The sequence below is a fragment of the Branchiostoma belcheri genome, unplaced genomic scaffold, assembly GCF_001625305.1.
Source record: "Branchiostoma belcheri isolate BF01 breed outbred unplaced genomic scaffold, Haploidv18h27 scaffold1, whole genome shotgun sequence".
Classification (NCBI taxonomy): domain Eukaryota; kingdom Metazoa; phylum Chordata; class Leptocardii; order Amphioxiformes; family Branchiostomatidae; genus Branchiostoma; species Branchiostoma belcheri.
In genome coordinates, this window is record NW_017802379.1 from 5,389,389 (window position 1) to 5,416,287 (window position 26,899).

At 43.7% G+C, this 26,899-nt stretch overlaps 2 protein-coding genes across 2 annotated transcripts in view; both read right to left on the minus strand.

Moving 5' to 3' along the window:
• LOC109466754 overlaps positions 1-5,273 on the minus strand; it is a 17,921-nt gene extending 12,648 nt beyond the window's left edge. The window contains exons 1-4 of the mRNA XM_019764580.1: positions 1,366-5,273; positions 924-1,024; positions 578-703; positions 257-368 (exon numbers count right to left, since the gene is read on the minus strand). Coding sequence (XP_019620139.1) covers positions 257-368; positions 578-703; positions 924-1,024; positions 1,366-5,032 — 4,006 coding nt within the window. The 5' untranslated portion in view covers positions 5,033-5,273. The remainder of the gene's footprint in view (positions 1-256; positions 369-577; positions 704-923; positions 1,025-1,365) is intronic.
• An 8,250-nt stretch (positions 5,274-13,523) lies between these two features.
• On the minus strand, positions 13,524-18,139 carry LOC109464041 (MAM and LDL-receptor class A domain-containing protein 1-like). The gene is made up of 9 exons (XM_019760966.1): positions 18,055-18,139; positions 17,358-17,507; positions 16,725-17,087; positions 16,338-16,514; positions 15,932-16,173; positions 15,688-15,805; positions 14,823-15,512; positions 14,453-14,594; positions 13,524-14,265 (listed from the first exon to the last, which is right to left on the minus strand). The coding sequence occupies exons 1-9, from the start codon at positions 18,110-18,112 to the stop codon at positions 13,530-13,532; spliced, it is 2,676 nt and encodes an 891-aa protein (XP_019616525.1). The 5' UTR covers positions 18,113-18,139; the 3' UTR covers positions 13,524-13,529.
• Between the last annotated feature and the right edge of the window lie 8,760 nt (positions 18,140-26,899).

Consider the following 26,899-nt stretch of genomic DNA (forward strand, 5'->3'; position numbering starts at 1 on the left):
TATATATATATATATATATAAGATACAATCAGATCTCTGAGTACAGAATCGGCCAAAGACTTGAATAGGCTACCCACATCCATCCATTTTCATAACTTTTTTCGGGTAAATCAATTCACGTACATATTGATACGTTAATGAGATACAGCAAATGGACAAGACAATGCAAGATCTATATCACCACACCATAGAATGTTCTAACAGAATTGTATCATAATTATCAACTAAAAAACAAAGCAGACAATTGTGATCTTACCAATAGGTTTCTTGCAGATGTAGGGGAAAAAAGAGTTGCACGATACATCCTGGACAGCCTCTTGGGAGTCTCGAAGATAAGATTTACAGTTCGTTGTTGCATTTTCCAGCCCCTGTTGACAAAAGGTAGGGGGGAAAAGACAAAGTTATACTGGAAGCCACATATCCCCCTACGTACAGAATGTTTGTGTAAAATGTACGTAGAATGATTGAAGCAAGTGGACATTACTTTGTGGTTTGCGTAGTTAGAAATGTTTGAGGCAGGCGAATGTATGTTAGAATCATCAAGAAATACCAGCAACTTCAGCACGTTACCTAGTACCTGTATTTGTTTGTCCATCCAGACAGGCATATCCGGTGCAAAGTCTACATTTCGTGCGATCAGCAAGCTGTCAATAAATTCTCTCTCTAAACCAGCGAACCTCTTGGACAGTACAGAATACTGGGCCTAAGGGAGAGAGTGACGAATTTTCCTGTCAACGTCATTTTATTTTCAAGGTTACATGTGGTATAACGGAGTTATCACCACAACGTGCTGAAATATTGTACAGCACAAACTGCCATAAAATTTCTACAACAGCGCTACTATACTCAGTAAATAGTCGTGATATACTGAATGCAACGGCTACAACCAAATAACCATTTTAAGGTTGCGATACGTCACACACCTGACAGGATTGTACAGCGCCGTCCCAAGACTGTGCTCCGCCCATGTATCTGTAACAGGCGCTGAAGGTCTTGCTGTAGGTCCATCCCAAGCCACATGGACCTATAACACGCAACATAACATCAACAACAACAGAACATTAGGTAGTACGTTATCCATACCTTAACGTTAAGACTAAAATGTTGAGAGTTTATTAGTATCCACACTGTTATCACACTGCATTTTCTAGTAACAGTGAGTCAAATGTCATCAACGCAGAAACTTGAGCACGTTTTTATTCTATATCAATAGCTTCTTAATCAGCAAAATGGCTGTGCTGCTGAAATTGAAAATGGATGTACAACCGTTGATTAATATGGTAAATGAACGTCACGACGTCACCGAACGGTTTCCTAAGATAAGACTAAGATACAAGATAAAAGAAAGATAAAAAATTAGCTTACCATTAGTTAGTTCCACCTGTATCCATGGTTGGAAGTGCACCTCTGGCCTGTCCTCGTGATCGTGTTTGTCTCTGATTCTTGAGGATATGTCAGACGTAGAGTTGAATCCCCACCAGTTGTGGGTAGCATTTACGGGGTAATACCCGGTTCTGTTCGACGTTGCCAGCTCAGCGTCGTTCGCGGGGTTGGTGAGGACGTTCCCGTGCAGTTGAACATCTCGGCCCGAGACAACTACGGTGTACTTCTCCCCCGGAGTCAGTCCGATGTTGTCGTAGAACAGATTGTTCTCACAACTCTGCAGGCTATTCGCTCTGCTTCGCCCTTCCCACGTTACAACGTGATGTCCCGAGTTGTTAAAGAAAACGTTGTTGTTCAGCTGCCCATCGACGTTTTCAAACATTATAATACTCTCTGTGACACCGACGTCATTGCTTGAGAAGACGTTGCTGTCTATCAATATGGGTTGCTGTGTCGCACTGTGGCTGTTTCCCGTCACCATTATTGTAGACTTCGCGGTGTTCCTGAAGAAATGGTTGTCCAGAACCGTTATGTTTCCAGCTTGCTGGTTTGTCAGATCAATAGACAAGCATTTCATCATGTTGTTTGCCATGTAGTTGTTTCTGACATTGATATAGGAGTCAATTAGAACACTACTGATCACAGCTTGTTGGTCGTCATCAGTATTGGGTTGATTTCGCAGAAACGTGTTACGTTGGATATCGTAGATTGCGCCATTTGCTGCGGTCACATTGATGACTGTCCCAGTGGTATTATACACCATGTTGTTCTCAATGATGTACTTAGTCCGATCTGTCTCGTTATAAACCATAACCTCTCCAAAGATCTGTTGGTCATCCCAGTAGGACCGTGCGTACTGCAGACTCATCATTGTTTGTGAGACAAACCGGATATACGTTTTGCCGTTGTCCGATCGAGTAACCTGTCCAATTTGTTGAGTTTGGCTTCTGTCGGCAAAGATCCGTAATCTCGATGAGGAAGATAGAAAGTTAACGAATGAGACAGTGAGTTCAATCGTAACACCCTCATCTGCGTACAGGTGTCTATAGCATGTTGAGCTCGTTCTTCCTGTCTCCATAAAACACATGTCATTCTTAAGATGGAGATCGGACTCCTCGGCACATAGGCTCATAAACAAACCAGGATTATCCAAACAGCCTAAAATACTGTGTGGTGTGAGTTCAAATGACCCTGCTGTAAAGATACTGTCAGTGATACGTACATCTGTTGATGTCGTAACACTAGACGTTCTGCCTGCGAGAGTAACACCAGCATGTCCGTCACAACCAGAAATGTTTACACTATCAACACTTTGTGCGAGTTTGCCTCCTAGTAGCTGTATTCCAGTTCCCGTACACTCAGATATCTCAATGTTAGAAATGTCTGTAGTTCCCTGCGCTTCTTGGTTGGATATGGCTGCGTGTGAACGCCTGTGCAGAGTGCCCGTGTTGCTGAACTTCAAGTTTGTAAGGACCGCTGTTGTTGCAGATTTGGATGTAATCCCTCCCCATTTTGCCATTATGCACCTTGGACGAGGCGACACCGGGGTGTTCATGTTGCATCTTATCCCAACATCATGAGCATGCGTGCAGAAGGAGGAGTCCACATTACCAGGTGTGCTCCGAAGACAGTTGAATATACTCATCTCATTCCCAGTACAGTCTGGCCTACTGCTATAACGACCAATCCATATAGGTCCTGATCCTTGTCCAAAAGAGTACGTGTGATATATTGTATAAGGACCGTATCCAAGCTCACGACAAACAACGTTTGCCTCTCGTGTGCTCCAGTAGCCGTTCCCACATACAGTCCCCCATTCTCCATTATAGAACACCTCCACGCGACCTTCCCAAGGGAACCGCCCTCCCACCAGCCGGACCTGGGGTTGGTGAACGAGGACGTCCGCAAGGTCGAAGTGGATTGGCTCTGCACTTGTTCCACGTGCAAGAAGAGAACCCAGGTTCAACAGACCAACACATGGGTGCACCTGAATAGTAGAACCTGGGTCTATGGTAAGCGACACGTTTATCAACACAGTTAAATCTGATTTGATGAAGTAAGGACCTCCATCCTTTTGAAGATGCAGTGAGTGATACAGCCTGCCTCCGATGTTGTCATTTGCCATGGTAACATCTCGGCTGGAGGGGTCAGCAGGTGGAGAGGATAAGTCCGGTCCTGTCAGGTACGGGAAGTAATCTACAGGTGCTCGGTCGTTCCAATCGTCAAAGTCATGAATCTTGTCCCGAATCTCAGTTTCAACAGCTGTTCCCCACCAGTTGTGACTTGCCCCGATAGTCCAATCAGGAGTGTCCGCACGAACCCTGCTGCAAATGGTATAGTCCATGTCAGGATTGTCCAAAACGTTGCTGTGTATTTTGATGCTTTGTTTATATCCTCCAATCTCAACGGTACAGGACGTGTTGTCAGGATGTTGCTCATATTGATTTTCGTCACTCATTGATGGATCAAAAAAATTCCCCTCAAATATGTTGCTGTCAATTCGAATTTCAGAAGGGGATAAGGAATGGAGCAAACTGGTCATAGCAACCGACAGAATTTCCCTAGCATTATTGTTGATTACGGTATTAGACGTAAAACTGAGATTTTGTGCTTGACCCTCCACTTTCATGGCTGGTTGATACGGGCATCTGTTTGCAGACATTGTATTGCCTACAAAATCAAGTGCCCTCAGCTTGCCTGTCACCTGCAGTGCATACCGTTCATTTCCCGTGATATTGGTGTTGTATATACCAACAATGGGATGTTGATCTGACTGGGTCTCTCTTGAGTTAACTCGTATCCCTCCTCTTCCATTTTCTTCAATATGACTGTCGTAAATTCGCATCTCTGTGTCATAGGACAGATCCAGATCTATGCCATACCATGTATTGTCTCTACAAGTTATATTTGAAAGGTAGTATGAACCGAGTTGTGAGATTGTATGTTGTATTTTTACTCCAAAGGCATTGATGATACTGCTGTAACTAGACCTTCCATTTTCTGTCACAGTTACGTCTGCCAGTGAAGCTGTCCCCTGAATGTTTTCCAAAAGCATGCCATAATAGCTGTTGGAGTGGATTAGTGAATTGCTCATGCTTATGGTACCATCTATGCTGGAAGCTCTTATCCCACGATTGTTATCGGCAACAGATATGTTGAACATTTTGATGTTTGCCTCAGTCTGTTTTATCTGAATACCATAGTCAAAGTTCCTTGCACTGCAGTCTGATATACGGATTGCCGTCATATTGCCTAGGTCGTTGCCGTTATTGCCTGGTCCCATTACATCCAACCTTCCCGCAAAAAACGCATTCTGTGAGGAAGAAGCCTTTAAAGATAACGTCATGACGGAGTTAGTTGATGTGAATACTAGTGCAGATCCAGAAGAGCTGACTTGGTTGTGGACATCCAGTGACCCTACTTTGAAAGTTTCATCTTGTTGGTGAGAATCGTAAATAGTCAGGCTATTCCTTGATGACGGGTTGCTAAAGCTACTCTTTGTTACCGTAAGACGAATGGTATGCCCGTCTGGGACCCTCACAGTTTTATGACATTGAAGCCTGGTGTTTTTCTTGATGCTGTTTACGATCCACCTTGACTGTCCTTCCAAAAGGAGAAGATCTCTCGGTGATGAGCACATTTTTAGCATAGGAACAAGTCGGCTGCCAGCATTTGCTTCGAGTTCCCACCACGATAGAGAGTCGAGCCCTTTAACATCGATTCCAACACCCTCCCTGGTACCAGAATTGACCAGTGTAACTCCATGTAAAGTGGTAGGTTGGGAAGGTTGCAAATCTAAGTACTCTATCCCAGTTCGGCCCCCTACTAAGTGATCGATCAAGACGTTGTTTATTGAGTTTGATGATTGAGATCCTTGTATGGAAAGACCAGGAGCCTTGTGTAGATGTACATGTCCCACATGGAAAAGATTTACATTATGTGGTTCAAAAGTTTGGCTCGAGATCGAGACGATGCCTCCCCAGCCGGGAGTGGAATCGCAAGTTAACTTCAGGTAATAGTACACGTAAATGTTACTTCCGCATCTACTTGTATGATATAAGCTGCACTCCCCAATGTTGTCTTCGGATCCATCACATCGGACAGTGAGCCAATTTCGGTTGGAGGAATCGTAGCTATGCGTTGCAGACTTGTACGACCCGAGCCCCAACTGCCGGCAGGCGATAGTGGCGGACTCGCTGTACCGATCATAGCACACAGGAATCCATTGCCCGGAGTACTGCACTTCTAGTCGCCCCTCCCCGGGCCCTGAGCCTCCCGTTAACCGAACTGGAATTGCTCGGTTCGGCACGGTTTTACGAGTGACGTTGAAGGTTATAGGACTTGATGGCAGTCCGTCTAACTGCAGTTTCCCCAGATTGAGGATGCCAACACGTTCCTGAACACGGAACTCAACTCCTGCCTCAACACTGAGAACAGAGTCCGGTAAGATGATGAGGTCTCGTGTCAGGGTGACGGGGCTATCGGGGGTGGTTAGCCGCAATGTTCCATTCAGACGACCGCCTAACGACGAGGCTGTCATGGTTTCTGTGCCCACAGTGCTTGTAGGACTGCCTGAGGGAGAGCTTAGGTACGGGGAAAACCTGACCAGGCCTCCACTGTACCAATCATTGTTGTCAAATATCTTCTCTTTTATTGAATCAATATCTGCAGTTCCCCACCAATTGTTTTCTGCTTTGATCTGAGTTATAGCCAGGGGATGAGAGCCGTCACTGCTGCAAAGTTCTAAACCAGTTGGACTATTGAGGAACGAGTTTTGAGTGACGGTGTGCTCTTCTCCCGACCCTACTATCTCGATGGTACAGTACTCATTCAGAGGGTCAGAGATGTGTGCCAGAGATTGTGGTTCATACTCGTTGTGTTCAAAAATGTTCTCTTCTACATGAAGAGGATGGAAGTCAGCAGACACATCGGTCGTGTTGAATAGCACCACACGTCGGCAGGCATTACGAACAAACCTGTTCCCTGTTATATTCACAGTCTTGTCGTACCCATGTACATGAATGACCGGCTTACTGCCGCACTGACTTGAGTCAAACTCACTGTCCTGGATTCTAACCTCAGCTTGAGTCCCACCAACCTCGATAACCGTCGCCATGTTGTCTTGGTAGGCTCCGCCTGTGACTTCGACGACCGGAAAACGATCTTCGTAAGAGTTGTCCACGGTTACCCTGACTGAGCCGTTCTCGTTCGAGGCGAAATCTGACTGGTCTATGATGACATGGTCGAAGATTGGTGACGATGGGATATTCTGATATTCCTGATATTCTATTTCTAGAGCAAATCCGCTTCCAACATTACCTTCCACCACGCCATTACGCAAGACTGTGTTACTTCTGTCACCCGACACCCCGAGATATCGGGCATGGAAACCGTCCAGACCGTTGTGATCGAAGTGACAGCCGTCGGTCACAAGGCTGACTTGGGTTGTGGTGAACACACTGAGTCCGTAATGGGAGTTTGAACTGAAGTTAGACTGACGTATGTCCACGTTCATCGGGACTTCAGACAGCATCAGACCGACACCGCTGTTCTGTTCAAATATGCTGTCAGTGATAAGGAGGTCTGATCCTGTGTGCCCACCGGTTACCTGCATCCCGACTGGGAAATTCTTACTAAATGTACTGGAGACAATGGTCACGTTTGCTGAAGGATTCTTAACTATCAGTCCGACTCCGTGATTCTCTGAGATGCCACAATTTTCCATTTGAAAAGACGACGTTGAGTCATTGACTCTTATAGCTGCATCTCCAGAGTACTTGATATTGACGTTGTGTAGCAGGGGAGGGACTGATGTGCTGATAATGGCGGCTCTTTCTGCGTTTGGGTTCGCTCCCCCGGCATAGAAGATATCCACGTTTTGTAGTGTGGACTTCATAGCTTCATTGGTAGCACGAACGTCTATTCCCTTCCAATAGATGTTCCCATTGTGACTCAATCCCTCACACACCACACCGAGGTCTCTTCGGTTTCGACCTTGGCCTTTTTACAAAGGAAAGGAAGTAATTAGAAACTGATCTAAACTACAGTATTTGAATGTGTGGATTATCATAAGCTTTTCTTTCAACAAATCCTGTCTTGCCGAAGGCCGGGTTTCCAATCTATGTATAGCTAAACACTGATGACAGGTCGGGATCTTGTTGGACACATTGGGATAGGCAATCTCGTTAATTGGAAACATTAAAATAGTAAAGGAGTTACTTAGTATTGTCTATCCCGAGTATCCCGAGTCGACGTCCACGCGGAAAGCATGTAGTTCACTCTTGGAAATTTTTGATGGGCGCTTGTGTGCGCATAAAGGCTGGGTCGCGTAGTCGCAGCGTGTGTCGCAAAGTCTTATTCTAGTGGTATCAGAGAGATTAGAAAACAACTATGCGTTTTTATGACTCAATGGTAAAATGATATGAAAATTCAATTTACAATACAATACAAAACAAAACTCACTACACTGAGGTGGCAAATCAAGGTTGTCGTGGTTGCACTCGTAAATGTTGTTCTCATTGCCGAGACACTCAAGGTTGCTCACAGCCATGCGTCCTTTGCCAAACTGGTACTTGTTCTCCACTCGCCCTGTTGCGAACCCCAGTTGCCGACAAACCACCTTAAAAAGGTTTAAATGAATTAAATTTGTGACTTTACCTTTGCCAATAAGGTTATTTTTTTGGGGGGGGGGTACCTGTGTGTGCCCGTACCTGTGTGTGTGTGTGTGTGTGTGTGCCCGTGCCAGTGTGTGAACACTATAACTCGAGAAGTCGTGGATTGGATCTGAACGATATTTGGTATGTTGGTAGGTTGTGCCAAAGTCTGGAAATGATTAGGTTTTTGAACCCCCTGTGACTTTCCACGGTATGGCAGTGGAACTCGCGATTTTCATTTCTCGTGTTATGGACATGTAAAGTTACACCCCTTGTAATTGTATTCCTTCATTCATTCATTCATTCATTCATTCATTCATTCATTCATTCATTCATTCATTCATTCATTTCTCAATACAAGAAAGGATAGCGCTGAAGCCTACTCACAGTTGCTTCTGAACTCCTCCACCATTGATTTTGTAGACAGAGAGAACCCCAGGTCCCGTTGAGTTTGACCTGGACACGCCCCTCAAACACGGTCGGGCCCAGCAGCCGGATGTCGTGGTCACGTGTCACGTTGTTCGCTTGAACGTAGGGAGGATTCCTCTTCCGGTCAAATACGATTCTATCATCAGGTGTGCCAACCTGTACATGTGCATATATAGGGGAGCTTCAAGATATTGGACAGTAAAGCCCCTGTCACACATTCACGAATTTGGCCTCCCGAACGCTAGTCAAATGCCTGCCAACCATGGTCGGCTAGCGTTCGGTTGGGTCGGCTGGCATTCGGCGAATTAGGGTACGGTTCAGCGGCAGCCGAACACCGACTGGCCATCGGCTAACCACACCGATTCACTCCGGAACGCCCCCAAACCTCATCATTAAAGACCAGGTTCCTACCCAGCCCTATAAATTCAGGCTGTTAAAATTAATTTCATGCCAAAAGTACGGTTAAGTGTTAAAAAGAGGCGACACCATGCCAAAGAAGAAAGCAAATTCCAAGAACGCCACGAAGTTCAATTTTCAGTACATGGCATGATTGTTCCTAGTGGACCCCCGATGCTGCAAATTTTCATTTGGGGCAGAGTTGGAAAACATAGTTAGGACGGAGTCGGCAGTCTTAGGATATCAAAATGGTCGGGCAGCTGCAAGATTGACAAGCATATTCTGGGCTGATTCGGAACTGGTTCGAGGAATGGTTCCGAAATGGTTAGGACATGGTCGGTAAGGTAAAGGTAGCCTAAAATGAACCCCCTCATGAGTTAGAATTTTCCAAAGTTGCAACCAAAATTGTTCCCTGCAGTTCCAAAAAAATACTGCTAGGGGCCAAACCTACACCAAAGCGTGCAAAGAACTATCTGCTTGACAAAATATCCTGGGCTAAGCATCTCCAAGTTCTGCTGCAGTACCGAAGAAAACCACCATGGCGTCCAAAATCTAGTCATTTCTTTGATAGGACAAGAACTACCCACCTACCAAATTTCATGGCAATCCATCCATGTCTTTTTTAGTTATCGCGCTAAACCATATAAAGGCATGCGGCCAAACAGCCAACCAATCAACCAACCAACCAATCAACCAACCAACCAACCAACCAACCAACCAACCAACCAACCAGCCAGCCAACCAGCCAGCCAGCCAGCCAGCCAGCCAGCCAGCCAGCCAGCCAACCAGCCAACCAGCCAACCAACCAACCAACCAACCAACCGTAACCATGGAATTCGAAACTTACGTCTACACTTACACATATTCGGCCTGAACACACTCAACGGTGCACACCCCAGTTCAAAAAAGGGTCCAAGTTTGAGGTGACATTTCTCATAAACTGTCACGAAATATCATTAAACATTAACATGGCTGAAGAGTGTAAGAAATGGTGATTTTAAGGTGAAATTTCTTTTGGCTCCGAACCTTACTTCCGGGTATCCTTGCGCGCCAAGTGTACTCGTAATCCGCCCGTTTGACCTAGATTTCTCTCCGCGCCTTCCTATGAGTGGATTTGCAACCCCTCGCGCTGTGGACGGTTTAAAAAAATTCAGTACTAGAATTTTCTTTATAATTTACTCGCCAGCATCAATCATTTCTGCCGGAAAAATGTTTTTCTATGGGATTATCCTACGCGGAAATTCGCAATTTTGTGCATTAATTTTGGAGTGAAAATAGTGTTTTTTCCGTTGATTTTACCAAACTTAAAAAGGTTGAAGAAACCAAACTCAGCTGGTCTTGTAGCTGAAGAGATATACTTTCGTCCCATATACAGTTCCGTGGTTCCTAATTATTCCACGGCAGAGACGGTCGCTAGATTTGAGGGTGTGCAGCTTCGAATAGAAACGCCAAATAAACTGGGGTGTGCCCCCTCAACAAAGGAATATACTACGAGTGCCAATATCAATTAGTAATTTATATACAATATTGATTTATATACTAGTACAATAAGCGCAATTATAACTTACGTTTTAACATCAATGCAATGCACAGCTATACTAATGATCAGATTCTACCGATTCTCTCTCACTGTCATGCTTGATTAATCAATAAGCTGACTCAACTGGTTCAATCTTGCTGTCATTGCGAACCGTGTAAGGTCGTGTGAACGTCAGAAAAGATCGTTCAGAACGATTTACAATTAATAATAATGATTTACAACTAAAATAGTTAGGTTGTGACGGGTACATTGAAGCTCTCCGCATTTGGAAAGGATTCAACTCGAAGCCACGAGTTCCAAGCATTGGCATTGGTTGTACCTATCAAAAACCGATGGAAACTTGTATGGTACACACTTACATAAAACTAGTAGGATGATACAAGACAAAGGGAACGGGAATTGAACAGAAACGGTACGTATACAGTGGTGCACACAAACTCTGATTAGTTAGAATCTTTCGTAACGCTACTTTACAACTGATTAGCCAAGAATACTCAATAATACTGAGTACAAAGCGAAAGATTTTCGTGTCTCAGTAGATCATGTAACATAGGTAAAAACAGTAGCTTGTGATTACTCCAGAGAATTCGACGTTACCAGCTATCAAAGCAAATATGAAAAAAGAGCAAACTTGGATTAGATTGTGTCAAGTGAGAAAAACATCAACTAGACGTGTGTGTAAATACCAACAAACGCAGATCTGTGGACTGGGCTAGGCGTTCGCTCTTTACCAGATCTTAAACTCCTACATATTAAAAGTATGAATTTTGCCACAACCACTCACAGCTATCAGCCGTCCCAGCACGGTCATGCCGACCCCCTCCGGGAACAACAACCGAACCCCCGCCTCGACCGTCAGGGTCGCCGCCTCACCGACGATGATTTCATCGGCAACGTTGTACGGACTTCCCGACAGACTGATGGTGTGGTCCCAGTAGTATGACCCACCGATGTCGTCGGAAACTGCACCGGACAATAATCTCTGTAACAGCAGAGAAACCAGAAAAACGCGCCGCCACAGAGGCTGCATGGTGACGACTGACTCCGACTTCGCCAACCTGCGCAAGACTCCTGCCTTAATGTTTACATATCGCACATGTGTGCTGAGTGTTCAAAGGGCAGTATATCACAATTAAAACAGGTGAGGTTGCTGTGCCTTCCTGACCACTCACCTGTTCCATGGCTCAACGCCTAATCCCAAACTTTGAGCCCCTAATGGCAACTACTACTAGGCACAACATAGCACAACTGAGCTGAGATACAGGACGGCAAAGTTGGGTACGGTAGTGATGGTGTTCAAAGCAGGTTATCTCGACAAGCGACAACAATAAGCCTTTCAACTTCATGACTCGATCTGTAGAATCAGGAGAGGCTAAAAAATTTAATTTGTAGCTGAATACGAATGCGAATACGAATTATATAGGGAATGAGAAAATTTCACGATTCATGTATAAACTTGACATTAATATTACAATGATGAATTCAAGTCAGTGTATGAAGAAATAGGGCAAACTAACTAAACACTTCACTCGATTTCACTAAAGTGTAATATGTGACCTGAGCTTTTAGATATGCCATCGATATCACATTAGAGCGTTGACACTATTTCATCGTTTGAAAGCTAATACACGTGTAATCGCTGACTTCTAAATTTAAAACATTTAAAATGTCCCAAAGGACCTCTTGGAACCTGGCAAGGTCCCAACAAGGAAGAAAATTCCAAAGAAAAAGCTTCACCGATAGGCTATTTGCGCCTTTCAATATTTGTTGAGCTTGGCAATTCGTAAAGTAAATCTGGTGACTCATTTTGGAACACTTCCAATGAGGAATAAAATTGAGAAGGCAAAGTCTCGCCTCTGCATAGGCAAACATCTGTTGAGCGTAGTAGCAAGTACTGTAACTTGGTAAATGCACGCATGTTAGTCTAAAGTAAACATTGACCTATAAGCTTAAAATCTTTAGTCTAAGTATTCTAAAAGCTACAGTGTGTGGTAAACTATCCATGGTTATTCATGTTGACACTTGGTGCTTTATTGTCAGCTTTTACCACCTGTAAGAACCAAGTCAATATTTGGCACTTTCAGCTTTTACCACCTGTAAGAACCAAGTCAATATTTGGCGCTTTCAGGAGGCACAAATACTCTCTCAGCATATCTCTAGTTGATAAAAGGCTGTATATCTTGGCTCACCTGAATACGTACACGTGATTGGTGTCCGGGTTGGCAGGTAAGATGTATGTAAGTACTTGTCAGGTAAGTTGAAAACACGACCGGTAGCTTATCACCAACCCTAACAACCAGCATTCGTTTACATAGTTACTACTTGTCGACTGTCTGCATACGTGTACGATCTGATATTTACCACAATACATAGCAGTCGGCAACACTGTCGTATTTTAGTACCATTTCAGTGTTGTGGATGACGTTTTCAGGTCAGGCATGACAGAAGTTTCTGGGCAACAACTGTGGTTCGAGTGACTGAGGAAAGTTGGCGTTCGACGTCATATACTGACAGTATTTAGGCAAAGGATGAGGAAAAAGGACACGCGACACAAATAAACAATGCAAATCCAACATGTAATCATGAAACAAAGCTGAAATGGCAGATATGGCAAAAATGGTCACGTAGTATCATGGCAACAGTGTTAGTGGTCATATATGCTGGTAACATGATCAAACAAAAGTACAATCATGCGACTTTGCTCTGTTAGTATTTGCTGACGACTTTGAAACCTAACTTTTGACATTAGAAAATCAAACGATAAAACAGTTATTTCAAAATGTATTCGTACATAAGGCATGTGTGGCTAAGGTGAAATTGCAAATTACCCCTATAAGAAACTAAGAGAAAACGTTAACTTGGTGACATATCAACATAGGATTGTTTGCTTATCGACTCGGCGATCGATCAGTTGAAGCTATTTACAGCATCAAACTATTATATTACACGACATAACCAAGTGGTTATCCAAAGACCACTGTGTATCCTTCCATCGCGTCCAAGAAGCCGTGAACCCCCCACTCACAGTCTTCCCTAGTCAACTTCACATGATATCAGACTAGTTTTGTCTCAGGTCTAGCTTTGCATGTATTAAGGATGACGGTCGTCTTGTGAACGCGGTTGGCCGTTCAGCGAAGACTCTGATACCCGTCCGGATTCTGCGCGCGCTCAGGAGCATTCAAATGTTGGTACTGATTTTGACGAAGACTCTGATACCCGTCCGGATTTGGCGCACGCCCAGGAGCATTCAGTCTCTGATAGTGATCCGGTCGAAGGCCTTCGTAATGTGCAGGATGACGTGGGTTTAAGTTCTGGTAGGGGTCAGTACGTATGCGTTCATAGTCTTCATCGTTGCTCCGCGAGTGGTTCAGGTGCTGCACGTTTGGATCATTCACCGGCGGAAGGTAGTCGTTCTCTGTCCCCCAGTGATCTCTTCGGTACCCTTGCCTGTTATATCCGTCCTCGGCGTTTCTCTTGCGGTGGCCACCATGGTGTCTGACCCCTTGGTGATCTTGACGTGGAGATGGAAACAGCGCATTAACCGGTGAAGAAATGTGACCGTCGCCTTTACTAACTGGCACGGGCTGCTGTGATGAAGCTTTTGCGCCGCAAACTTCGTGGTCGTTTATCTCCATGTAGACTTCGTTTTGTACAGACGAGATAGCCGACAGCGGTCTTTGTTCTTGCCGCGACGCTGTGTGATTTGCCACCACGTTTGGTAACTCCTCGTAGATGTGTTCGAACGTGGGGTTCTCAAATTCCACCCTTCCGTCGACGACACCTGGGAAGGAGTCATCTGCAGAAGCCGGCTTGTTTTCGTCAGCAACGTACTTGACTTTTGCGTGTCCCGACCGAGTCCTTTTCCTGTGTGAATGAATTGGCAAGGTCGGTTAGTAGAATGTCCAAGTTGCACATGGCAGCAAACAATAATGTACGGAGGTTGAGGGTCGAGGAAAATCATTGAAACGATGACAACTCAAGAGACTAAGGTCCAATCGTCACGAATGAAAATGAATCATAATTAGGAGAAAACAACGGAAACGTTTCTTACTTCTTTTTGTAGGATACAGTAGCGACAACTCCTACCACAACTCCGAAGACCAGACTCAGTACCACTGCAACTGCTATGATGATAGTCGTGGCAGTGTTGTTGCCAGTTTGTCCACTTGAAAGATTGCCTCCCATCGTGGTTCCTGAAGTAAACCAAAATGGCTTAAGTGTGGAGCAAAAAAGGAAATTTGTATAAACATTACCTATTAGAATATTACACGTATCAACTCCTTCCACTTACATATCAAAAGTTTATACAATCTTCTGATGACCATAAGAAACATCAAAATGTGGTAGCAATCAGCACACATGCGTGTTTTACGCCATATCAATGGACATTAACGGAAATATGCTGATTTGATTTTGCTCACCGAATCGAGTGGTGCGAGATGACTGCGTGGAACTTGTTCCCATTGGCCCTACAGACACTGGAGTTGTTCTATCTGTGAGCGGCAGTGAATCGGTGGTAGTTGTAGTTTGCCCTGCCGAGGTGGTGCTGACGGTAGATGGCGGTTCTGTTGACACTGCTGTAGACGTTAGCGCTGCTGTTGTTTCGACGTCAAATGTGGGTCCAGTCTGCAAGGTGGTCGGTCTATCGGGTGTCGTAGATGGCTCTGTCACAATGTTGGAGGCTGTTGATGATGTCTCCGTAGTCCACATTTCCGTAGTCTGCCCTTCTGTTGTTAACGTTTCTATTGGCAGTGTTCCTGACGTTGTTAGATCGGCACGTGTGCTAGTAATGGTGGGTGTGTGAGGTACACCGTCAGTGGTAGCTGAGGGGATACGGTCGGTTGTGAATGATGATTGGGCAGTAATGGTGGGTGTGGTAGGTACACTTGCAGTTGTAGCTGGAGGGGTACGGTCGGTTGTCAATGATGTCCCAGTTGCGATTGTGACGCTTGCCGACGATACTTCTGTCGACATTGCTGTAGACGGCTGCTCTGCTGTTGTTGCTGCGGACAATGACCCTGACGTTGATAGGTAAGCACTTGTACTGGATGATTGAGTGGTGATGGTGGGTGTTGAGGGTAAAGGAACCATGGCAGAAGCAGGGATCAATTCTGAAAAAAAGTAACAGTACCATAAGCTACATTTGCAATGCCAAACTATTTTCCGTTAAGAACAACTTTACCGTTTGCCATATATAGATTTGATGTTGTGAATATACATGTACCACAATTTCAAGCAATTGACAACACCAAAACCAATAGTGCAGTAATTTATGGTATCCCTTACCGCATTGTCCTCTGTATTGAATTACTTCGACATCATCTATTGCGATGTCTCCCTTGTAGCTGCTGCCGCGGACTGCCTCAAACACTACCGTAGACTCCGTGGTACCACCTAGAGGAAGCTGGAGTTACAGAGGAGGGGAGGGGGGGGGGGTAAATCTTGCATCTTCATGTCAAAGAAGTGAATACTAGTATCATCACGAAAATCAAAGTCTTTGTGCTGACCTAGCAATAATTTCATAACCCACCTGTCCTTGTTGCCAGGCGTTGCCTTGTTCGTCTGAGAGACTCCATATGGGGGCTTCGGAGCCTCCTCTCTCTTTTTGGTTGACGTTTAAAGTGCCGATATGGAGGCCGTACATGTGGTACCAGAACGTCAGGCAGTAGCTGGTATGGCTTGAAGACGAGGGGATAACGGGAAGGGTAGGAGACAACAGGCGTGCCGTCACTCCGGGGTCGATGTTGGATGCCTCGAAGTACATGTAGTGCCCTGTAAGGATAAACAGTTACATTCATGCAATGTGCATCATCGTGCGAGACCTAGACATGGATTGAACTTCAGTCGTTGAACACAGGAATACAACGGAATATTGCAGTGAGAAAATGTGACAGCATAAGTACATTTACGTTTTCGTATGTAGGAAGAGATTTTACCTTGTACTGTGCCCAAGGTATGGTCCACACCTGGCCCTGTGTCGCCAGTACTCGTATGTCCTTGGTGCCATGTCCACTCAGCCGAGTCGTGGATGTCCTGTCGGTACCCACATATGGACGACAGTTCAAATGTACAGAATGCAGAGGAGTCCGGAAATGGTGTTGTTGTAGGCAGAACTAGAAAATGATACAATGACATTGGCTTTAGTGATAACCAGTAACTCCCAGATTAAACATTGCTGCAACATTACTCATTATAGACACTATGTATAATGTGGTTGTAATAATGATGTCATTCAGTAGTTAATACTATTCCTCAGAATCACCATCATTTAAGATTGATGAAACATCACAGTAGTACATATATCTGTTCAGGTAAATGTTTACCTGTTGTTGGAATTGGAACACATTCATCACTGACAGTGACGTCATCGATAGCGATGTCTCCTCTGAAGCCGTTTCCGCGAACGGCCTCAAAGACGACGTTGAAACTGCTGCTTCCGTCCATCTGCGCATGTCCGAACTGCCAGGCGTTACCCTGGTTACCGCTAACCGTCCAAACCGGGGTTCCCAGGATGCCTTGCTTCCTGATGTACACGTTGAGAGTCCCCGTACTGTCCCCGAACATGTGGTAGTAGAACCTCAGGCAGTAGGGAGCACTGTTGGCGGGGAAGGGCGAGGAGACAAGGCGGGCAGCGTCACCTTGATTGCCAGGTACTGATGTCTCCAGGTACATGTAATAACCTAATGCTAACAGGAAATACAACACAACCTTAACTTGCAATTGTGTCAGGGGGAATGCAACCATGGTTCTGATATATGTATATAGGTGTAGTTAAATGTTTCTCTGCCCGAACTCAAATTCAACAAAATGCGCATTAAGCATATCAAATGAAGGACAAAATAGTAATTCCTGTGTCTACATTGCTGTTGCATGTTGCATCTGTCATGACAATTATATAAAAGCTATAACAAAATCATTCTTTAGAACTAATCGTGGACAAACAAATGCGTTCTTACCAGTGCCCAGCGTATGATCAACTGACGGCCCAGTGTTAGTGGTTGGTGTCGGTCCGGAATGACGGATCCAGTCCTGGCCATTTGCGGTGTCCTGGGTGTACCCGCATAGGTCACTGGTCTCAAAGTCGCACGACCATGTTGTACATTGGCCTAGATGGTAGAGCATATTAGGAGTGAAATGAGTTCACCAGTGGACCATTTCGGAATACACTCTATGCGAATTCGAGACATTTAAGTATATTTAACTGTTACAGTACACAATACATTATCAAATCTCGAAGTCTATATAAATTGTATTATAAAGCTGCACACTGTCCGACTGTTGCAGAGAAGTATTACATGCAGAATACAGAAATGCTGTATCCTTGTGTCAATACAAACAAATGGCTTACACACTAACAGCTCAGAATATGGATTATTGTATCATGGTAAAATCATGAAAATATGACAGATTACGTATGCATAACAAATGCATTCTGTTTCAATGAGAAATCCATATGTTAGTGACAGCCAAAAAGAGGCACGCGGAAATATGTCGCGACCTTTCCGACACTCACAGTGCAAGCGGTATGCGGCAAACAATGCTTCAAACTACACGGCAGTTTTGCCTATTACTAAAGACCACAGCGCCGAAAACTGTGACAAATCTTAAGCTTTCAACCATTTGAACGTCTAGATTCATAACGCTAAGACGTACCTGATTGTAAATGTTGCACAATTAGGACGAAGGCGCAGACAGTCACAGTCCACTCCATGGTGTTTTCGAGTGTGCCTCCTCGCTCGCGAGCACACGGAAATGTTGACACAGGCTCGACGGAACAGTCTTTGGCCCCTACACACGGAACCTTTGCTCAGCGATCTGCGCATGACAAATTTATTCGGGTAGAGTATCTCAACATCTTTTGTTGCCGCGCGAACATAGCAAATTTGCCGCGAGACACCTGAGCCAATTATTCAGTGTTTTAACCTGGTTAACCTGCACAGTCTGGTTGTTAAACGTTGAATAGGTGATTTATTACGTCCTTGAGGTCAGACGATAATCAGAACCACTTGTCGGGAACACCGTGTGGGGACAACAACGTAACTCGGCAGCGACAACCTAATCTCCAAGTAGATCCTATATATGGTGGCAAATTGGTCAGAGAGGGGCCAAAACGCCACCCACAGATAAGCGACAACAAACAATAGATTAGGAAATCAGATAGCTAGCCCACTGGCTGTTATTCTCTTGAATAAAAAAAATAATTCTATTTTTTCCACAAGAACATGTCGATTCTGAAAGTTTGTCAATCTTGTCCTTTATCATAGTATCAACTTGATGTCATCTTCTGCCTTTATTAGTTGTTCCTTTCATAGTTTTTCCCTATATGTGTAACACTGACAATCATGCAATGTTAATGGACTTTACATGGCTAGCTCCAAACAACTTTTAAGTTGTTTGGAGCTAGCCATGTAAAACATGTCGTTTTGACGTAGATTTCAGTACCGTTACTACCTTATAAGGTTGCCATCCTTACGCGGACCTAATGTAATGTTTTTAAATGGCACGTGCACTGGGGATATACAACATTTCGGCGTTGCGATTTTCCCAACACTGGGCTTGAGATATATGTATGTTGATATCAGCGACATTGTGGATCATACGCTCGGTCTCCGTGCACTACGTGGGTATCGTGACGGTATGTGCAAACATGGAACATATATCTTGAAACATGTTGAGATCTGCAAACATGATATAAAACCACTTGTGGCATGCCGGCACGCTTGTTGGTTTTGCTCTCTCCCCGAAGCAAAGCTTAGTGGCCATTTTTACCCCACTCTGTATCGGCTGAACCCACAGTTTACAACTCAATGTTTACAGTTCACGTTGTACAACAAAGCTTTTCTCTTGTAGTACGCCTAAGTTGTCAACAACGTTCATCCATTTTTACCGAGATTGACATCAACGTTAGTAACCTTCGTAATTAGATAATCTTATCGTCCTTCTTCGACACACATATAAGTGCCTGGTACCGAAACGGGCCGTCATTGGTCGTCATAATTAGATTATCAACTTCACATTAATTATGCACGGCCGTTCTGCACACCTGTGTAAAAACAACTTTGGTTCGAAATGGCGCTTTCGTACGACGGGAATACTCTGGGCTGATTTTTCACAACTTTCAGGGTACTTTTAGACGTTTTCGTCGGTAGAATGTCTTAGTAAGTGTGCAGCAGAATGTTTGGAAGTTTTCGCTGTGGATTTGTGCCGTTCTGGTGATGTTTTGAGGAGAAAATGCGGATTTCCTGACCTGGCGAATTTTGGAGAAGACAAAAATGGCGAAACAGTTGGGAAGAGTAGAGTGGTATGGACGAATGGAGACGACTTCGCTCATTGTATCAGGTAAACCAGCACATTGTTTGGCTGACATTATTCCTTAGCAACTAGTACGAACATGTCAACATATTCCGTAAGAAATGAACTATTTTTGTATTAGGTAGCGACCTTCCTAATTTTACATAGGCATAGAAAAGTCCATCAAGTTGCCGCGTTTTCAACAACATTTGCAATGTGCGGTGCACTTGTAGAGTGTTAAATATATGTGCATGACGTTTTAGTCAGTTGTTCAGCGTTTTGAGGTTATATTTGTCGAAAGACATTCTGCATTGACCAAACCATTTTCTCTCTTTTATCTCCACGTGGTTTAAAACACCTGTTGGAATGTGGCTGTGTACATAATTAGTTATTTTTCCCGCCAAAAATTTGCGTAACAGGATGGGGCGCCTCAAAGCTTCAGGGCGCCGAAATGAATGCGATACAAAACGGTTGAAAACTAGTTAAGTCTAGTTGACCATACTTTGAAATTCGTTCTTCATTATCATTTGCAATGTATCATCATTTATAATTTGAAAGCTTGTTCGTTTGCTTTTAATAGAGTAATTCAGTAAATAGTAATGACCAAGCCCAAGTGTTTCTGGCGCAAACACTACAGATGACTATGCTTGAATGTAGCAATTCCTGTTTTCAAAATATTTTGCGCCGAGTTTTTCGTATTCCACATAAAGTTTCAGTTGAAGGGGGTTGATTTATTTTATTGTTTCTATCCCCGTTTTTATGGTCATTATGTAGAGTTTTCGTCCAGGTATGTGTTTTAAAGTAAAGATATTTAAGGTGTGTGTGTGTGCATTGCTAGTTTTTAAGTTGAGACAAGCATCCAACTTATTTTCTATAATGTATGCATGTATGTAATACTATGTATATTGGTTAGATGAAGGCTGATGCAGTAGTAAAGACTATTGTCTCTGAACCTGACACGACAGAGTGGACCAGACCAGATGATCTGAAGACCAAAGAGGAATATCGGGTGAGAAAAATCCCACTTATGCATTTTACCTACCATTTACAAATGTACTTGGTATTATTTGAGACAAGTGTGTAACTTTTAAGTTGCTGACTGATGCAGTACTGAAGACTGCTGACTGAACCTGACAAGACAGATTGGACCAGATGATTTGAAGACCGAAGAGGAATATCAGGTGAGAAAAATCCCAATATGGCATTTTACCTACAATTATTTGGTCTTATTTGAGACAAGTGTGTCACTTTTAATGTCTGTATAGTCAGGTAGCTGCTGACTGATGCAGTAGTGAGGACTACTGTCTGATTCTGAACCTGAGAAGACAGACTGGACCAGACCAGATGATTTGAAGACCCAAGAGAAATATCAGGTGAGAAAAATCTGAATTCTGCATTTAACCTATTATTTACTTCATGTTGTTTGAGACAGTGTGTAACTTCTAATGTCTGCATAGTTAGGTGGCTGCTGACTGATGCAGTATTGAAGACTTCTGTTTGAACCTGGCAAGACAGTTCAGATGATTTGAAGATTCAAGAGGAATATCAGGTGAGAAAAATCCCAATTCTGTATTTAACCTACAACTATTTGGTCTTATTTGAGACAAGTGTGTAAATTTTAATGTCTGTATAGTTAGGTGGCTGCCAAATTATACAGGAGTGAAGACTACTGTCTGAACCTGACAAGACAGATTGGACCAGAAGTTTTGAAGACCGGTATCGAAGAGGAATATCAGGTGAGAAAAATCCCAATTCTGCATTTTACCTACAACTTTTGGTCTTATTTGAGACAAGTGTGTAACTTCTACTGTCTGTATAGTTAGGTGGCTGCTGACTGATTCAGTAGTGGTGAATTGTTCATAAACCTGACAAGAGAATATTGGGCCAGACCAGGTGATTTGAAGACCGACAATGACTCTCAGGTGAGAAAAATCTGAATTCTGCATTCAACCTACTATTTACTTTGTTATTTGAGACAAGTGTGTAATTTCTAATGTCTGTAGTTAGGTGGCTGCTGACTGATGCAGTCGTGAAGACTACTGCCTGAACCTGACAAGAGAAGATTGGACCAGATCGGGTGATTTTGAGACACAAGAGCAAGATGATAAGGACATTTCTAGGAAGACGCAAAGTACAAGGTCACAAGAGTGCATCTTTACCTAGTAGCTAGTTGCCCATTCATACCTGGCATCAATTGTTCTTTTATACAGGTATAATTAGGGTCAGCAGTCCTGATGTTCCTGTCCAAACCAGGCCTCAGCCAACCAGCTGACTTAAAGTTAAAGACAGACCAAAGTGAAGAGATTGTATACAGGTGAGACAATGCTTTACAACTTTATTTTTCTATATGAACATATCTAAGCAAAGGGGTTGTATGATTGAAGGATTTCATGTATTTTATCTTTTATGGTCACTCAATGTTGCCTGGAATTTTGGGGGGGAGCATCACACTAATTATTCATCATATCATTTAGGTGTGTCCTGATGTTCCCGTCCTGATGACGTCCCTGTCCTGAGTGGGAGAAACATGTGATGATGGCCAACTTCTGTCCACACCAGACCAAATGATGTCTTGGCAAACCTGTTGACTTGAAGACACAGTGAAGAGTTTGTACAGGTGAAACAACACTTCACAACTTAAAACCTTTTTCTGATTTGTTACAAACCCTGAGGCATAACCTCACCTCACCTCACCGGTCCCATAGCAGTCTGTCCTGCCGTCGGGGCAACTAAACTGTCCACAAGAGTTATCCACCCAGGGCGGTTCTCAGCCAGACTTGTCAGGTGACTCAGGGGACGTCCTGTCCATTCCTTAAGGTCACTAGTCCAGGTCCTTCGAGGGCGCCCCCTCAGTCGTCCACCCTCTGCCTTCCCTTGCAGTGTAGTGTGAGCTAAGGTGCCCTTCGCTCTGGTTGCATGTCCAAACCATTGCAGCTTCCTCTTCTTTACCAGTGACAGGAAACTGGGGAGAGGGCCTGCCAGTGACTTGACTCGCTGCTTAACTTCTTCATTTGTAGTGTGTGTAGACCAGTGGATCTGAAGTAGTCTCCGGTAGCAGTTCATCTCGAAGGCATTAATTCGTTTCGTGATTTCTGCGTTTAACGTCCAAGCCTCCGCCCCATACAGGAATATTGACAACACTAGAGAACGTAGGAGATAGATTTTGTTTTTTGTTGAAATGTTACTGCTAGCCCAGATGTGCTTGAGTTTTCCCAATACTGAGGTAGACTTGGCAATCCTAATCTTGACCTCTCTGCTAGAGCTGCAGTCCGCTGTCTGTAGGGAACCTAGGTAGCTGAATTCGTTGACTTGTTCAAGGTCAGTGCCTCTCACTGTCACCTGTACAGTGTCTGGAGGGCCAGTCACTAAGCACTTGGTCTTCTCGAGACTGACTTCCCTGCCGTATCTCCTACTGGTAGAGTCCAGGCTGCTGAAGTGGGCTTGTTGGTCTTGTTTTGAGCCGTCAAGCAAATCCACGTCATCGGCAAACTGAAGGTGGTTTATGATTCGCCCTGCAAGCTTAACCGGTGACTCCAGAGGTGACAGAGCCTCTCTCATGATGTTCTCCAAGAAGATGTTACAAAGTGTTGGTGACAAGAGACAGCCCTGACGGACTCCAACTGAGGTAGGGAAACACTCGCTGAACTCGTCACCTGTCATCACTGTGCTTTGTGACCCCTTGTATAATGCTTCGATTGAGTTGATGATTCCCCGGCTGATGTTGAAGCGACGCATTACTGCCCACAGTCCATCTTGCCATATCCTATCAAAGCATTTTTTGTAGTGTACAAATGTATGGTACACTGATCTTCCCAGTTCCCAGTACTTCTCACAGATCATGCGTAGGTTGAAGATTTGCTCTGCACAAGACCTTCCCTTCCTAAATCCAGCCTGTTCTTCTGCGAGGATTTGTTCAGCTTGTGGTTGAAGGCGGTTCAAGATGACCTTCAAAAGGAACAACAAAACCAGAGGCATAACACAAAACCAGTAATGTGCTTAAAAACATCTTTCCATAGCCAAACACTTTCTACATCTATTAAAGCATTATGATTACCGGTATCTTTGATGGTTAGTCAGCGTTATCTAAGATGTTTTTGCATCATACTACAGTAATTATCCTTTCATCCTTAGTTATGCGTTTCTTGACGTTCCTGTCCTGACTGGGAGAAACCTGTGATGACGGTTGACTTCTGTGTAAACCAGACCAGATCAGGAGTTTGTACCTGTCCATGCAGGTGAGACAATACTTAAAAACTTGAATTTTTCTTTCCTCTTGGATGTATTACGAACTGTGGGATAACATGTTGCCAGTAACAGTTACTAAACACTTTTCAAAACCTAAATTATTGTACATGTATTCAAGCAACTTTTACAACTTGCATGACTTATTCCTGTCCTCACATGTACTCGTATGTTAAGAACTCTGACATGTAAAATGCTACAAGTACATTGTAACATGTTTAAAATCAGTTTTGTAGCGCATAACTCCTTCAAATCTATTCAATCAATGGGATAGTTGAGTTGCATGATGCTTTTCCATCACACTTATTATCCTTTCATATTGTTAGGTGTGTCCTGAGGGTTGGCTGTCTGTTCTGGGAGAAACCAGTTGACTTGAAGATGCAGAAGGAAATGAAGACAGCGGGCACAGTTGTGACTCACTTATGAGTATAGTTTATTTGCTCAGCAACACACGCATGCTAATACATAATCCACTTGTCCAGTCACTAAAGCTTGCACTGCTTTTAATTACACAGTATGTCACACTTTTCTTGACTCCTTTTCACATCTTCAAACAATTAGTCCTACAAAAGAGGTTATAGTCTCCAGTATAACCTCGTTGGTCCCACATTGCACTTTGTCATTTGAAATACAGTACGTCACACTTTTCTGGATGCCTTTTGCAGTGCGTTGGACCTTTAAATGCAACATTCAGCTACAACTTAACTATGATGATCATCGTAAACTTGCATGTTGTGTGATATACATAATCGTGTAATGTCATGCTTTAGTAAGGCTAATTCCTGTTGTCAGTACAGTGACTTTTGTCCCTCTGTCTTCAAGTTGTCTACCCAAAGACCGGATTGCAGCTGAGGAGGAAGAACCAGACTTTGTAGGCAGGGCTGCGTGAAAGAAGATGGGGAGGTGTGAGTATGGTTTCTTTGTGAACACAAGACAACACTCCACATGCACACACTTGCACTCACATTTCTCTTTTTTCATTTAACGTTTATTGTAGCCGGCGACTTCAATTTCATATTAACCCTTGTCCTGCTGGCAATTTTTACACAATATTTTCAAATAATTTCATGTCTTAATCAGGTCACAGACCCTTGACTTTTTTTGGCCCTGTGGCGGCGTAGTTACTTCCGCATTCGTTGCGTTTCGCTGCGGTGTGATGCGTTGCACGAGAAACACCCCCAAATCGCACATATACAGGGCACTATATAGATGGTACTGTATGTGCAACCCATATATATATGGGCCCCGCAGGACAAGGGTTAAGCAACACTGAAAAATTGTTCATATTGTATGGTTAAATGCGAAATTACCCCTAAATTGTTGCTTCAGACATTTACACTTAAATTCTTCCGCCGGAAAACTTCGCATCTAAGCCGGCTGCATGAATTCCACGTTGTTATCCTCTTCATATTGTATGAATCCAAAATTGTCGCTTTGGGACCTTTACACTAAAATTCTCTGGTCGAAAAACATCGCATCTTAGCCGGTCGCATTAATTCCTTAGTCATCCTCTTCAAATTGTATGCATCCCAAATTACCCCCAAAATCGCTTTAGACCTTTACACTTAAATTCTCTCGCCGAAAAACTTTGAATCATACCCGGCCACATGAATTCCTTAGTCATCCTCTTCAAATCGTATGCATCCCAAATTGCAACCAAAATGGTTGCTTTAGACCTTTACACTTAAATTCTCCCACCGAAAATCTTCGTATTACAGCCGGCTGCATTGTTGTCCTCGTTGTTGCCCAAAATTGTCGCTGTAGACCTTTCTTTACACTTACATTCTCCCGCCAAAAAACTTGTCTATCTTTGTAGTAATTCCTTGTTCAGTCTATCTTTGTAGTAATTCCTTGTTCAGTCCATTTTCCCGCCAAAAAAAGTTAATTGGCACCCTCACCTGGTTAATTAATTGGATTAAGTTTTCCCGCCAAAAAACTTAGTATATAGAGCACTCTAACCTTGAACTTGTGCCCCCCTCCCCACTCTTTCTGCCCACCTCCCACAACTCAGAGTATGTTAGTTACACTCTTCTGTGGACTTCTTCGAACATGTAGTCACCACACTCTGCTACACAAACACTTTGTTGATCGAGTGCAGTTTTTCCACCACTTACATTGTAGACTTTAGAATAATCTCTTGCTCTCCTGGTTGGTCAATGCACTAAGTGTACTCCCCGGGGGATGTCTTTTCGGAGACATTGATGCTTCGACACATCAGTATACCAGTGCAATTGACCGACCAGGAGAGCGAGAGATTATTCTAAAGTCTAAGTGGTGGAAAAACTGCACTTGATCAACAAAGTGTTTGTGTAGCAGAGTGTGGTGACTACATGTTCGAAGAAGTCTACAGAAGAGTGTAACTAACATACTCTGAGTTGTGGGAGGTGGGAAGGGGGGCACAAGTTCAAGGTTAGAGTGCTCTATATACTAAGTTTTTTGGCGGGAAAACTTAATCCAATTAATTAACCAGGTGAGGGTGCCAATTAATTTTTTTTGGCGGCAGAATGTAAGTGTAAAGAAAGGTCTAAAGCAACAATTTGGGGGGCGACGACAACAATGCAGCCGGCTGTAATACGAAGATTTTCGGTGGGAGAATTGAAGTGTAAAGGTCCCAAGCGACAATTTTGGGGGCAATTTGGCATTCATACGATACGAAGAGGATGACTAAGATTCAAAGTTTTTCGGCGAGACAATTTAAGTGTAAAGCAATTTTGGGGGTAATTTGGGATGCATACGACATGAAGAGGATGACTAAGGAATTAATGCGGCCGGCTAAGATACGAAGATTTTCGGCGGGAGAATTTAAGTGTAAAGAAAGGTCTAAAGCGACAATTTTGGGGGCAATTTGGCATTCATACGATGCGAAGAGTCTAGTAAGCAATTAATACGGCCGGCTAAGATACGATGTTTTTCGACCAGAGAATTTTAGTGTAAAGGTCCCAAAGCGACAATTTTGGATTCATAC

Bases quoted from the DNA above. Each gene is read 5' to 3' on its own strand.
- LOC109464041 (XM_019760966.1), bottom strand. From the start codon at position 18,112: ATGGAGTGGACTGTGACTGTCTGCGCCTTCGTCCTAATTGTGCAACAT. The intron at 15,806-15,931 runs GTGGGTTATGAA...CTGTAACTCCAG, and splicing joins ACGCCTGGCAACAAGGACAG to CTTCCTCTAGGTGGTACCAC. The intron at 14,595-14,822 runs GTGAGCAAAATC...GGTTTACTTCAG, and splicing joins ATCTCGCACCACTCGATTCG to GAACCACGATGGGAGGCAAT.